Below are 12,659 nucleotides of genomic sequence, written 5' to 3'. Positions count from 1 at the left end.
CAACTGCATTTGAACCTGCATTCAACTTTAATTAATTGTGTATATATATTGCAAAGTATTATTTCACTTACTTGCACCATTCCTGGCTTGCTTCTAGAAATAAAATAACTAAATAATATTTTATACAAACAAATTGGTTTGAGTTCAGCCTTTGAGTAAGTGACATAATTTCCTGCCTGGGTTTGTACATTAAATGCTTAACACTACCCTCTGATAAAGCCGTACTGTTCGCCCACACTACCACAAATAGAGAGTAAGGTGCTATCTACTTTTACCTCTGCCTACCTTTGGGGTTCCACTGAACTCTGTGCACACTATACCTCATTTTGATATAGTATATACAGAGCCAGCTTCCTACACCTACCTCCAACATATTTTTCAACACACCTGCACTATATGTATACCTGCAACACAAAATGTATCCTATGAGCATATGTGATCACGCAATTGCAGTCTTCGGATTCAAAGAAAAAAGAATGAAAACACATCTGACTAGTGAGAACACACTAAATTGGCTCAATTATGTTCAGTAGCTCAACCAGATCTTTTTCAGATACACTACTGATTAGGCTGGGCATATGTAAAGCAAATTATAGGATTTTTAATGCCAGATAATTCTAATGTCAGTAAAATATGTCAACAAGCCATCATGCTTAAGAGTGGTTTCAATGTGATCCCCATCACAGAAGGGTCACTTTTCAATCAAACCATTTTTTACTCAAAATGAAGTAAGAAGACAATAACCTCACTTCTGTACATTTAGAAAAAGAAGTAACAGCTACCCGTCAAATGATTGATTATTGTGTTATGGTCCTGGATGCTTACATAGTTGTGGATAGGCGGCTTGTTCGTTCATTGTGATTGCAGGCTTGATCTTTTTCTTGGCATCTTTTGATGCCTTCCAGTTCATAAGGAATTGCCTTGCCATTTCATGTATTTCCTTTCCATCAAGTATTTCTAAAAGGGAAATAAAAATAACACAACTCTTCTTATACTGAAAACATACATTACCAGCCCAAAACTCATAAACTGTAACAGTTCTCTGTTCAATGTTCATACATTTAAAAAACATTTGAAAAGATTCTAGGTTCAGATGTTTTGACTGGCAAAATCCAAATTACACTAGGGTCTAGAATACAGATAGAATGGCAATGGACATGTTTTGTAAAGTATAGACATAAAAGTGGTCTTTGAATCGAGCTCAATGCTGATGGTTCACTGGCCTTCTTGTTTATCTCAGTTATCTGGTCCTGATTCAATAACTTTCTTCCCTATTCTAGAGATTGCTCCATCCTACTAGACTTTTGGTTGTATACTTCAACTGCCAATGTCAAGACTGCATTACAGTGCATAAGGGACTATTTCCTCTCTCTCTCTCTGCTCCCACTTCCTTCCCTACCCTGCTCTTTGTGTTTAAAAATTAGCCCCCTCGTATGCCTACTTTCTCTCTCCTAGTCCCCTTGCTCCGTCCAAAGCCCTACGCTATATTAGAAGCCAGCAATTTTTTAATGGGCTTCAAACCAATCCCAGATGGTCGACTGTGTATATGCACGATAGCTATTTTGGAATGCCTTTTCTACTGTTATAAGACAAAACATTTCCGATAGTTGCAGTGCATGCACACTCATCGTGGCCATCCTGGAATATTTTTTGTCAAAACAAAAGAAATAGCATTCCAAAGGTATGTTGTGCACATATGTGTGGACATGCATGGTGGCCATTTTGGAATGCTTTTTCCTAACTTTAAGAAAAGGTATTTCAAGATGGCCACCTTGTGTTCGCATGCTGGGTGGCTTGCTAGGAAAAATAAAAGCATTTGCAAAGCCAACAAGTCTCTGGCCCATTGATGAAACGTACTGGCTTTGCCAATGCTTGTTAACTGCAATAGCAACAGTTTTATTGCAACATTACTGAGTTGAGTTGGTGTATTTAACTTATGAATCTGAAAAAGCTAACTTGCTGGTTAAAAAGGTGACACAGAATGCAAGGCTGATTTGGTGGGGTTCCACAACAATGTGTACAAGCTCTACTGACAAAAGATGTGTCAATAGACAAAGGCATTTGGTACCAACTGATGAAATCATTGAATAATGGGATTTTCACATGTATAAAAGGAAGTCATGGTTATGGGAAAGGGGAATAAACTTCAGGGACAAAACTGTGATAGCTGAGAAAAGTTTCCATCATTTTGGCAAATTGTATGATATTGTCCTTAGTAAGAGTTGCTTTGGTAAACATTTTACATCTTTAGTATATGTTACCCTAAAGTACACAACTCCCTTCTTGCTCACTGCTTCACCTAAATAGATGAAGGAAAACATCATGTTTCTTCAGATCCCTTTTGAAAGAAGAAATATTTTAAGTTCTTTAATATTTATTTCATGTTAAACCACTGACCTTTATTATTTTTATTTGAAGTACTTATATAGTGCTGACTCAACAACAGGGTAGTGGAGAGATTGACAAGAGACAAGTGAAATTGGAAGTTACATGATAAACAATTGGGAGATAGTGTAAAAAGAACAATAATTAAGGTATAGTCTGAAGGGATGTATTGTAAATCTTTCCTGAAAGCAAGAATATGTTTCTGGAACAGATATCCACAGTCTGTGGCCAAGGCAAGAGAATGCCTGTCTTGATATTTTAGCTTTGTTGGTCTTAGATATTACTCAGACCTGGGCGATTTTTGCCTCTCGTTTCACGTTGGCTCTCTGTGAGTGTGAGTTTGTTGTTTAGATAAGGAGGTAGGGCAGAGTAGATTGCTTTGTGTGTGATGCATGCATTCTTAATGTTGACTCTGGCTTCAAGTGGTAGTCAGTGATGGTGTTTGAGTACACAGAAGAAGTGATTAGATTTTTTTGGTCCTGTCACCAGTCACGCAGCACATGTAGCATGTAACAAAGGGGTGCAGCATCACATTTTGTGATTCTGGTGAGCATGGCATTCGCTCTGTCTACATGAGTGAATAGGAATGCCTTTACTGCAGATCGGAAATCTGTAGGGGGAATGCTAAGTTAAAGTTTTCTGAGTAAGTGGTGTTGAGATGATGTTGATTTTGTTAATTTAGCGATGTGGTCATTTAGAGTAAGGTTTTTATTTAAGATGTATTCTGTGTACATACAGGCACGGGTACCCCCTTAGGAGATGAAGAAGAGCCAGTCAATCTTGTACCATTCGACAAGACAGGGTGGTCCTATCTGTAACGGCTCAAGTTTCTCAAAATACATTTTGAATTGCAGTCATGGCAACATGTTGTAGTCTGTTGGCTATGCTTTTTTAGGTTGAGCCTAGACAGCGATTGCGCTATCTCTTCGAGACATGTTGTACATACTTTGTGGGCTTACAGCCCACCCAATGCTTTCATTTGATTCTTTCAGTGTCCTTTAAAAATCCTTGCTTCCATGTGGCTATTCTTTCCTATTTGGCCCTCCTTTTCATCGGTTGTTCACTCCCACGGAGCAGCACCTCATTACTTGTAGCCTTCCACTTGTCTTATTTTAGTTACTGCCTCAGGAATTTCTTTTTAATTGAGAAAGAGCACTTCATACAAGCAGTCGTGTTTTGAGCACCTATGAGCTTTTCTATTAACATGGCCGTTAATCTTGGTCTTATCTTGTCACATTTGGTGTTCATTTAAATATGGAGATCAAATATCAGAGGCTGTTTCTACGAGTGCGCCTGTTTCTTTTGACCATCGTCCCCGGTGTAAATTTAGCGAGTGATGACATTGGTTTTCATCACACCAATTTTTTTAAATATAACCAGTGGCGGCTCCTGCACTAAGACGGAGGAACATCGCCCCACAGGAAAAATAAAATGATAATAACACAATGATATTATAATTTTATTTTTCTCTAGTAGCTCTGAAGGTGCGGCTGGGGCTGGTCTGCTCACAAGCAGGGGAGGAGTTGTGGGCACTTTCTAATTGCGCATGACGGTTTGGCTGGCCGCCTTGGGCCAGCCAAACAATCAAGCGCACTTAACATGTTCTCCACCAGGCTGCATTGCACAGCCTGGGTGGAGAACATGCACAGCCTGATTGGCTAGGAGAGTCTGTGAGCCTGTGTGTTTCCGGTTTCCTGTGACCAAAGAGGACGGAGGATAGGCGGCCGACAAGAGGTTGAGTGAAATTTATTTTTTCCTTTTATTTTTTTTTTTAATCTCCCCCACCCCACCAGTAGTCCTTTGTATCAGCTGCTACTGAATATATATTGTAAGTTGTTAAAAAAGTTTTTGCATCATCTCTCATATGGTGTTACACTGCATTGGTATTAGCAATTTTTCCCTTGTTCCATTTTTAAATGTTAAAGATGTTACATGTTTTGAAAGTGTACCAACTCACGTATGCGCTTGCCTACATGCATGCCTGTGCGTAGTTAGCAGGTTATCAGTTGTATGCGTTGCTTCTGAAAATGATTTTAGCATCCTAGCAGCGTCTTGCTGCTTTGCTCGTTAGTTAATGACAGCTCCATCTCCTATTTTTAGTGTTAAATCTGTTTAAAACAATGATTACAAACCAAGGAGACGCCTACAACCCAATGGGCCAGCCAAAGAAAGTGCTTTAGTGCAAATAGGTCAAGGAGGATGACAGTTCTGTAAATTTTACACACAGCAAGCCGCCTACAACCCAATAGGGCCGGCAGAATTTTAAAAAATAAAGGAGGAAGGTGGGGCAACCATGGTGTGATGTATCCACCCCCGTGCAGAAGAAAGGAGCCATGGCTGCCAACCACGCTCCAACCCTCCAACATCATCCGCCCTTCTGAGCACCGTGGGCAGTGGCCTCCGTGTTCCGAGTCAGTGCGTGCTAAAACATATTAGTTCAAAAGCACAAGGCCGAGCCGGATGCCCCGCCGGGGAGTCTGCGGCTATAATGCTGTCCAAGCTGTCCTCCTGGCTGGGCCCCTCAGAACAGTCAATGCCGTTGCAGAGGCCTCGTCTTCCGAGAGCTAAGATACCTAAAACTTAAACAAGAACTCCCCATCCCAACCACCCCCTGAACCCAACGCCCCCCCCCCCAGGAAACCCTCCCCCCGGTTCCAGGTTCAGCCCCCTCAGTGTCCAAAGGGATACACTCTCCTAACGCTTCAACCCTCGGTTTGGGACAGATGCAGTAAACGCAGATATCTGGACACGTGACCTCTCTAAATTCCGTGGCTAAGAGGGATAGGAATGGCTGCCACAATTCTGCATATTTGGCACCCTCACCAGCTTTGACCAGGGACAGTTTTTCCATACCAAGAACCGCCCACAGGCGATGGAGCCACCCCTGAAATGTGGGAATATGTGTGGTGCGCCAGTGAGACAAGATGTTTTGTAAGGCAGACCCAATGGCGATGGCGATCAGTCGGCCCCTGCGGGACCTCAATGGGTATGTAATGGGATTAGGTAGCCCCAGTAGGACATAGGAGGGAAAGCGCGGAATTTCAGTATCGAAATGTGAGTCTACTTCATCCAAGACTGATTTCCAGTAGTCCTGGAGGTGGACGCAATCCCAAAGAAGATGGACCAGCGAGCCCCTCTCCCCGCACCCTTGCCAGCAGTTTGCCTCCCTTGTGCGATCTATCTCATGTAACCTCTCAGGTGTGCAATACCAATATGATACTATTTTGGTAAGTGTGTCAGTCAATCCCATGTGGTAAGCGGAATGGCGCGCGCGATAGTAGATACCTTCCCATTCTTTAGTGCTGAGAGTACGCCCAGTTCTTTCTCCCAGCGAGCCCTACCAGAATTATAAACCAGGGAGTATCGATCCAAAAGCATGCGATACAAGTCAGAAATGAGGTGTTTATCTGCGGTCCGTGTGATCAGCCAGCGTTCAAAAGGCTGCAGGAGTCGGTCTGCCCCCCTCTCAAACCTGACCATTAAGCGCTTAATGTCGAGCCTGAAAATACCGATGCCGTTCCGCTTCCGGCAAGGCCGTAGTCCCGCTTGAAGGTCTCGAATGGTATGATCCCTTACCTAGTATACAGGTGACACAAAGATCTGCATCCCGCAGGACGCCACTTCGCAAATGCCACCACGCCCTATCCCGGGCCAAAATTCGGGTTCTCGAGCAAAGGCGTGAGCAGGGATTGAAAGGTGGTCAGCCCATGTTTGAGATTGGTGCTGTCCCACACCTGCATCGGCACCCTTGGGATGTGGGAGGCGTAGAGGTTTGGGGGTCTGTGTTGTTTGCGGAGAAAGGGCACCTCTTGGAGCGGACGGCCCGCTACGGCCTGATCTTGGAAGAGCCAATGTTTTTCAGACTCCCATCTGCTCCATTCGACCAGGGTCCGCAGCTGGGCCGCCTGATCCGGAAGGCCCAAGCCCCCTTCTCATGGGGCAAAATTGCCAATCTGAGCTTCATTCGTGGTTTCCTGCCGTTCCAAATGAATTGGGCAAGTTCGACCTGTGTCTGACGCAGTCAACCTTCTGGCGGGCGTAATGGAATGGCCCGGAATATGTAAAGGATCTGCGGCAAAATCTTCATTTTTATGGCTGCTACCTTACCTAACCATGACAACGGGAGATGTCTCCATCTTCCCAATTCACTGCGGATTAGGTGGCGCAAACGCGCATAGTTGATACGGATCGTGTCCTGCAGCGTGGGGGCCAACTGAATTCTTAGATAGACGTCTCCTGCGCCCAGCAAAATGGAAAACGCTCTTGTAAGTGGGACCGGGTGTGCCCTTCCAAGGAGAGGTCCAATGCCACTGATTTAGACATATTTACCTTGAATCCCGACACCCGAGAAAATGCATCCAGAGCTGTGATGCAGGCCTGTAGAGAGGTCCTAGGGGCGGATAGAGATACAAGAACGTCATCCGTGTAGAGGCTAATAGTGTGTATATCGGCCCCAAATTTAATTCCGCATTCCTCTGAGTCGAGGCGCATTGACTGTGCTAATGGCTCCATATACAGGGCGAAGAGCCTCGTTCGATCGGGAATCGGGGTGAAGTACAGCCATTGACACTAATCGTCGCCGTAGGGTAGGAATAGCAGTTAAGGACCCACATGCGAAATTTGTCGCCCAGCCCCGCCTTCACCAACACCTGCTCCAAGTAGGGCCAGTGGACGCGGTCGAACGCCTTTTCGGCATCGATTGCGAGCATCACATATTCGCCGGCCACCCGCGAGGCCTTCTCTATGAGGTGTAGCGCCATCTTGGTATTGTCCACAGTTTGGCGTTCGGGGATGAACCCCGCCTGTTTGGGGTCTTTCAAACCAGGCATCAGCGGAGCAAGCCGGGCTGCAAGAATGCTAGTGTAAAGCTTGAGGTCCACATTGAGGAGGGATATAGGGTGATATGCTTCGCATCTGGCGTGGTCTTTTCCCGGTTTGGGGATGACCGAGATGGTGGCGTCCAGTAGATCTCTCGGGATCACTCCGGGATCCGCGAAGGAATTAAAAAGGGCGGTCAGTAGTGGCGACACTTGAGCACAGAATGTCTTATAAAAGACAGCTGAGAAGCCATCCGGGCCCGGCGCTTTTGCCGGCTTGAGACATGAGATAGTCGTGATCACCTCTTCCGGTCGGATAGGCCGGTCTAATAGTTCCACTTGCTCCGAAGTTAGCGAGGGGGATCGACGTCAAGAACCTCTTACCCTCAGCAAGGTCCAACGATGACCTGGTATAGAGGGAGGTGTAGAAAGCGCTAAAACCCGCCGCGATATCCGCGTCTTCCGTAAACACCCTCCCGTCCGGTGTAACGATCTCCTTTACTGTATGTCTTTGTCGCGCCTCCCGGAGCGCACGTCCTAGCAGTCACCCACATCTATCTCCCCGTGTATAGTACATGTGTCGCACCCGTAACGCCGCGTGCTCCGCCCGGTCTTGGTCAAGAGCCGCTAATTGCTGCCGTACCTGCTTCAGTTGTCTCCATATCCATGGTGCCCCAGTACGTTGGTGCATATGTTCTAATTCCAGAGTCCTTTGCGAGAGCTTGTCTCTCTTACGCGCCTGTTCCACATTCTCGGCCGCCGACACCACGATAAACTCGCCGCGTAGTACCGCTTTAAGCGCCACCCAGTGTGTGGCTAAGGATGTGTCTTCCGTGTTGTTGTGTGTTAGGTAGTCCTTGATGACCCCTTGAATCTTTTCCACCACGTCTACTCGGTGGAGTAGTGTGTCTCGTAGTCTCCAGCATCGTGTAGCTCGTGTCATTGGAGGAAAGGAGAATACCGCTATCATGGGTGAATGATCTGACAGGGCCGCAGCGCCTATTTCGACCTCAGTAGCGAGTGCGTGCAAGGAAGAGGAAGCCAGGAAATAGTCTAAGCGCGCGTAGGTCTTGTGAGCATTAGAGTAGTATGTGTACTCCCGTAGGCCTGGGTGAAAGCTGCGCCATAGATCCACCATACCCATGTCTCCCATTCTAGCCAATCCCTCATCTGAGAGGGTCCCCGCCTGAGAGGAGCGCTGGCCCGACCTGACCCGGAGAGTGTCCATCACTAGATTCAAGTCCCCACCCACCAGAATATATTGGTCGGGGAAGTGGCTGCTTCAGTAAGTGCTGAGTGAAAGAACTTTTCCTGGCCTTCGTTAGGAGCATATATAGTACAAATCGAAAAGACCGCCCCCCCAAGGGAGAATCTGTAGGATAATAACCTCCCCTTTACCTCCACACCCTTCTGCAGGACTTTCCCCCGGAAGCGTTGGGCCACCAGAATCGCCCCCCCCTGCAGTTTTAGTGGAAGCCGAAGAAAAAAATTGGTGCGGAAAGCAACGGGATCGCATCCTAGAGCAATCCTTCTGCAGCAGGAGGGTTTCCTGCAGGAGGCAGATATCAGCCTTAGAGGCCTCTAGAAGGGAGAGGACGGCTTTCCGTTTCACCGGATTGTTAAGTCCTCGCACATTAAGTGTGAGGATTGGTAATTCAGTAGCAGGCATAATTCACAATGCGGACGGGGACCCCCCAACTGGGTGTTGCATGGCGCTAATCGGAGCCCTCTCCCAGAGTGCAGGCCCCTTCTCGGGGAAAGCCCAGTACCAAGATCCGTGCCGACAAAAGGGGAGAAATCTCTGCATGAGTCGTGAGGAACCCCTGAACCTGGAAACCCCCCTCCCAACCCCCCCCCCCCCCCCCCCCAACAGGATCCCCTGCAAGGAAAACAAAGAATATCCAACATTTCAAAACATATTTATTGTCCATCATCCGAAGGTGATTGGTAGAGCACAGAAGTGGGGTATATTACTCACAGCTTAGAAGCTGTCCCTCCCGCCGACAGCAGGAACCAAGAAACAGACCTCAGGGCCCATGCGGCCGTTCAGACTACCAGGAGTTCAGCTAGGCAGAGATACGTCCGGCCCTGCGGAGACCGCCTCCACCGCAGCCCGTTGCCCATCCCGAATCACTGCCACAGGAGGCTTCCCGACTCTTCTTCGCCTGGTCTGTTGACGCCACCGTGGTCTGCCATCTTCGGGTTCAGTGGAGGGCACACCCTCGTCAGGGCTTTCTTCCGGAGGGTCTAATCCCAGCAGCCGACATGCTTCCTTCAGATAATGGAGTTGGTGGAGCTTGTTGTCCTTCTTAAATATTAGGCGGAACGGGTGACCCCAATTGTAAGAGATGCCATGTTGTTGTAAATAGGTCGTAACTGGTCGAAAGGTCCTGCGCTTTTGTAGTGTGAGTGCAGACAGGTCCTGATAGAGCACGGGAGATTGGCCTTTAAAAGACAGGGGATGTTGTTGCCTTGCCTTCTGTAAAATATCCTCTTTGGTGCGAAAGTCCTGCACGCAGGCCAAGATGTCCGGGGGGGCGCCAACACCGATCTCGGGGGGCCCACTCTGTGGACCCTGTCGATCCTGAGTTCCGTGCCCGCGGGGCGTCCCAAGATATGGTTGAAGAGATAACAGGTAAGGCTGAGCAGGTCCCTGGTGTCATCCGTGGACGTAACACCTCTAATACGGACGTTGTGTCGGCGGGAGCGGTTTTCCAAGTCCTCCATGTGTGATTGTAGGTCAACTTGTTGGTCATGTATCCTCACTATTTCTTGCCTCAGTGCTTCTATCTCAGTATCCTGACTGTCACTCTTGGTCTCAATGTCCGACACACGTTCCCCTATGCCGTCTACATCCCTTCTCACCACCTTTATTTCCTCCGCGAACTCCTTTTGTAGGGTGTGGATGTCATCCCGTAGCGTGGTAAAGAGAGATTCCAGGAAGGCCTTAGTGATAGGTTCTGACCCCTCTGCCTGCCTCCCAGAGGCCTGTGATGCATTCGTCGCCATTTCTTTGGCCAGTTGATTTTCCTGCGCCTTCTCGAAAAGTTATTTGACCGTCTTGTCCTTCCGGCCCCTCATCATGGACATAAAGGCACAGCACGGCTACCAAGGGTGCTAACCGGGCCCGGCAAGGCCCTGAACCAAGCGGCCAGCACCACCGGATGGCCTCTATTTCCAGGTTGGCACACTCCTCTCTCACACGCCTTCGGGCCGCACCGGGACAGTGGCGCGTGCACCTCCGAACATTTCCGTGGCACGCTGTAGGGTCCGCCTCCCAAGAGATCGTCTCGGTCTCCACCGTGCAGGTCAGCGTTCCCCCGCTCTATCTCTCGAGTGGCGTGTGCGTCTTGTCGCTGGCACTTGCATTATGGGTTCAGGCCATTGACCCCGAGTTCTGGTCAACGGGCTTTCGGGTCCGCGTCGCCCTCAGTGGTGCGCCTCACCCCCGCGCCTTCTCCGCTGCTTCCAGGGGCCCGGAGGCCTCGGGGTTTCCCCACCAGTGCGCCGGTGTAGCACACACCCGCTTCCGATGCCCACCGCAAACAGTTCACTTTAACGGGCGTAGCACTCCCCGGGTCCTGCCGCGATGCAGGCTCCCCTGCTGATACAGTCCGTGTCCCGAAGGCTCCCCCGTTGCTCCTTGCTTCCTGAGGCCCCATCCCAAGATGGCGGCACGCCTCCTCACCACTCTGCCCTGCCAGTCACACTCGTTAGCCCCATGCAGTGCCCCAGGTTGCCAGTGTTCTCTGAGGTGCTCCGCCCGCCCGTGCCTCCTCACCGCTGCATTCTGCCCTGTGGTTACTCACACAGGTCTGCCGAGCCGGGGCTAAGGAGCTCTCCACCGCCGCTCTTCCACAAGTTCGGGCTGGACTGTTCCCATGAGGCACAGGGTCAGACTGATTTGCATATAGCCATGTCTGAACTGGGGTGGCAGAGTGGGCTAAAGAACGGTGATGGATCAAACCCAGATCTTTTGACTGGGTGTGAGTGTTTGATTGGTTCTGATGCTCCGTCCATCACCACCCCCTTTTGTACCGCTTTTGGCCGCCATAAGTGTGGCAGGGTATGCTCAGACGTGAGTCCCTTGCTCATTTTGCCACTGGATTCAAGCAAGCCGGGCTGAAGACGGCTGGAATGCCAGAAACTGGTCCTCGGAAGCTTGTTTCCGGTCCAGGGAAGGCATGGCCTGGCAGTTCGGGTTGGACTGTTCCCATGAGGCACAGGGTCAGACTGATTTGCATATAGCCATGTCTGAACTGGGATGGCAGAGTGGGCTAAAGAACGGTGATGGATCAAACCCAGATCTTTTGACTGGGTGTGAGTGTTTGATTGGTTCTGATGCTCCGTCCATCACCACCCCCTTTTGTACCGCTTTTGGCCGCCATAAGTGTGGCAGGGTATGCTCAGACGTGAGTCCCTTGCTCACTTTGCCACTGGATTCAAGCAAGCCGGGCTGAAGACGTCTGGAATGCCAGAAACTGGTCCTCGGAAGCTTGTTTCCGGTCCAGGGAAGGCATGGCTTGGCAGTTCGGGCTGGACTGTTCCCATGAGGCACAGGGTCAGACTGATTTGCATACAGCCATGTCTGAACTGGGGTGGCAGAGTGGGCTAAAGAACGGTGATGGATCAAACCCAGATCTTTTGACTGGGTGTGAGTGTTTGATTGGTTCTGATACTCCGTCCATCACCACCCCCTTTTGTACCGCTTTTGGCCGCCATAAGTGTGGCAGGGTATGCTCAGACGTGAGTCCCTTGCTCACTTTGCCACTAAATTCAAGCAAGCCGGGCTGAAGACGGCTGGAATGCCAGAAACTGGTCCTCGGAAGCTTGTTTCCGGTCCAGGGAAGGCATGGCTTGGCAGTTCGGGCTGGACTGTTCCCATGAGGCACAGGGTCAGACTGATTTGCATATAGCCATGTCTGAACTGGGGTGGCAGAGTGGGCTAAAGAACGGTGATGGATCAAACCCAGATCTTTTGACTGGGTGTGAGTGTTTGATTGGTTCTGATGCTCCGTCCATCACCACCCCCTTTTGTACCGCTGCTCCACAAAATGGCGGCTCCGCCCGCGTTCAGCGACCTTCCAGCTCCTCACCGGTCTATCTTCACCGTCAGAGCCGTCACACGCCGCCTCCGAGGCCGTGGGGGCACGCGCCAGCCGAGGCTGTCTCTCCGTTCAGCACCCTCCCCACAGCGCCACACACCGCTATCACGGCCTTCCACTGCCGCCAGCCGCTCCGGGTCTCCGGCCGCTCCTGGGTGCCTCCGGGATGTCACAGTCGCCAGCTATGGGTGCTGCTGGGGGTTATGTAGGGGAGTCTGCCGTTCAGGCCGACCGATCGCTGTATTACCGGCCTCTGGGCCCGTGCTATGTAGTGCTGTCGGCGGGAGCTCCGGACAGACGCGTCCGATCACGCCGCCATCTTGGCCACGCCCCCCATCTCCTAATTTCTAAA

At 49.6% G+C, this 12,659-nt stretch overlaps 1 protein-coding gene across 1 annotated transcript in view; it reads right to left on the bottom strand.

Annotated features, from left to right (window-relative positions):
* The window catches only part of PPP1R42 (protein phosphatase 1 regulatory subunit 42), a 541,010-nt gene that overhangs the window by 110,494 nt on the left and 417,857 nt on the right, over nt 1–12,659 (bottom strand). Inside the window, exon 9 of the mRNA XM_078687204.1 lies at nt 826–957. Within this exon, the coding sequence (XP_078543330.1) occupies nt 826–957 (132 nt within the window). The remainder of the gene's footprint in view (nt 1–825; nt 958–12,659) is intronic.

Source organism: Lissotriton helveticus, chromosome 4_1, assembly GCF_964261635.1.
Source record: "Lissotriton helveticus chromosome 4_1, aLisHel1.1, whole genome shotgun sequence".
NCBI classification, from domain to species: Eukaryota; Metazoa; Chordata; class Amphibia; order Caudata; family Salamandridae; genus Lissotriton; species Lissotriton helveticus.
This window is presented reverse-complemented; position numbering and strand designations above follow the sequence as displayed.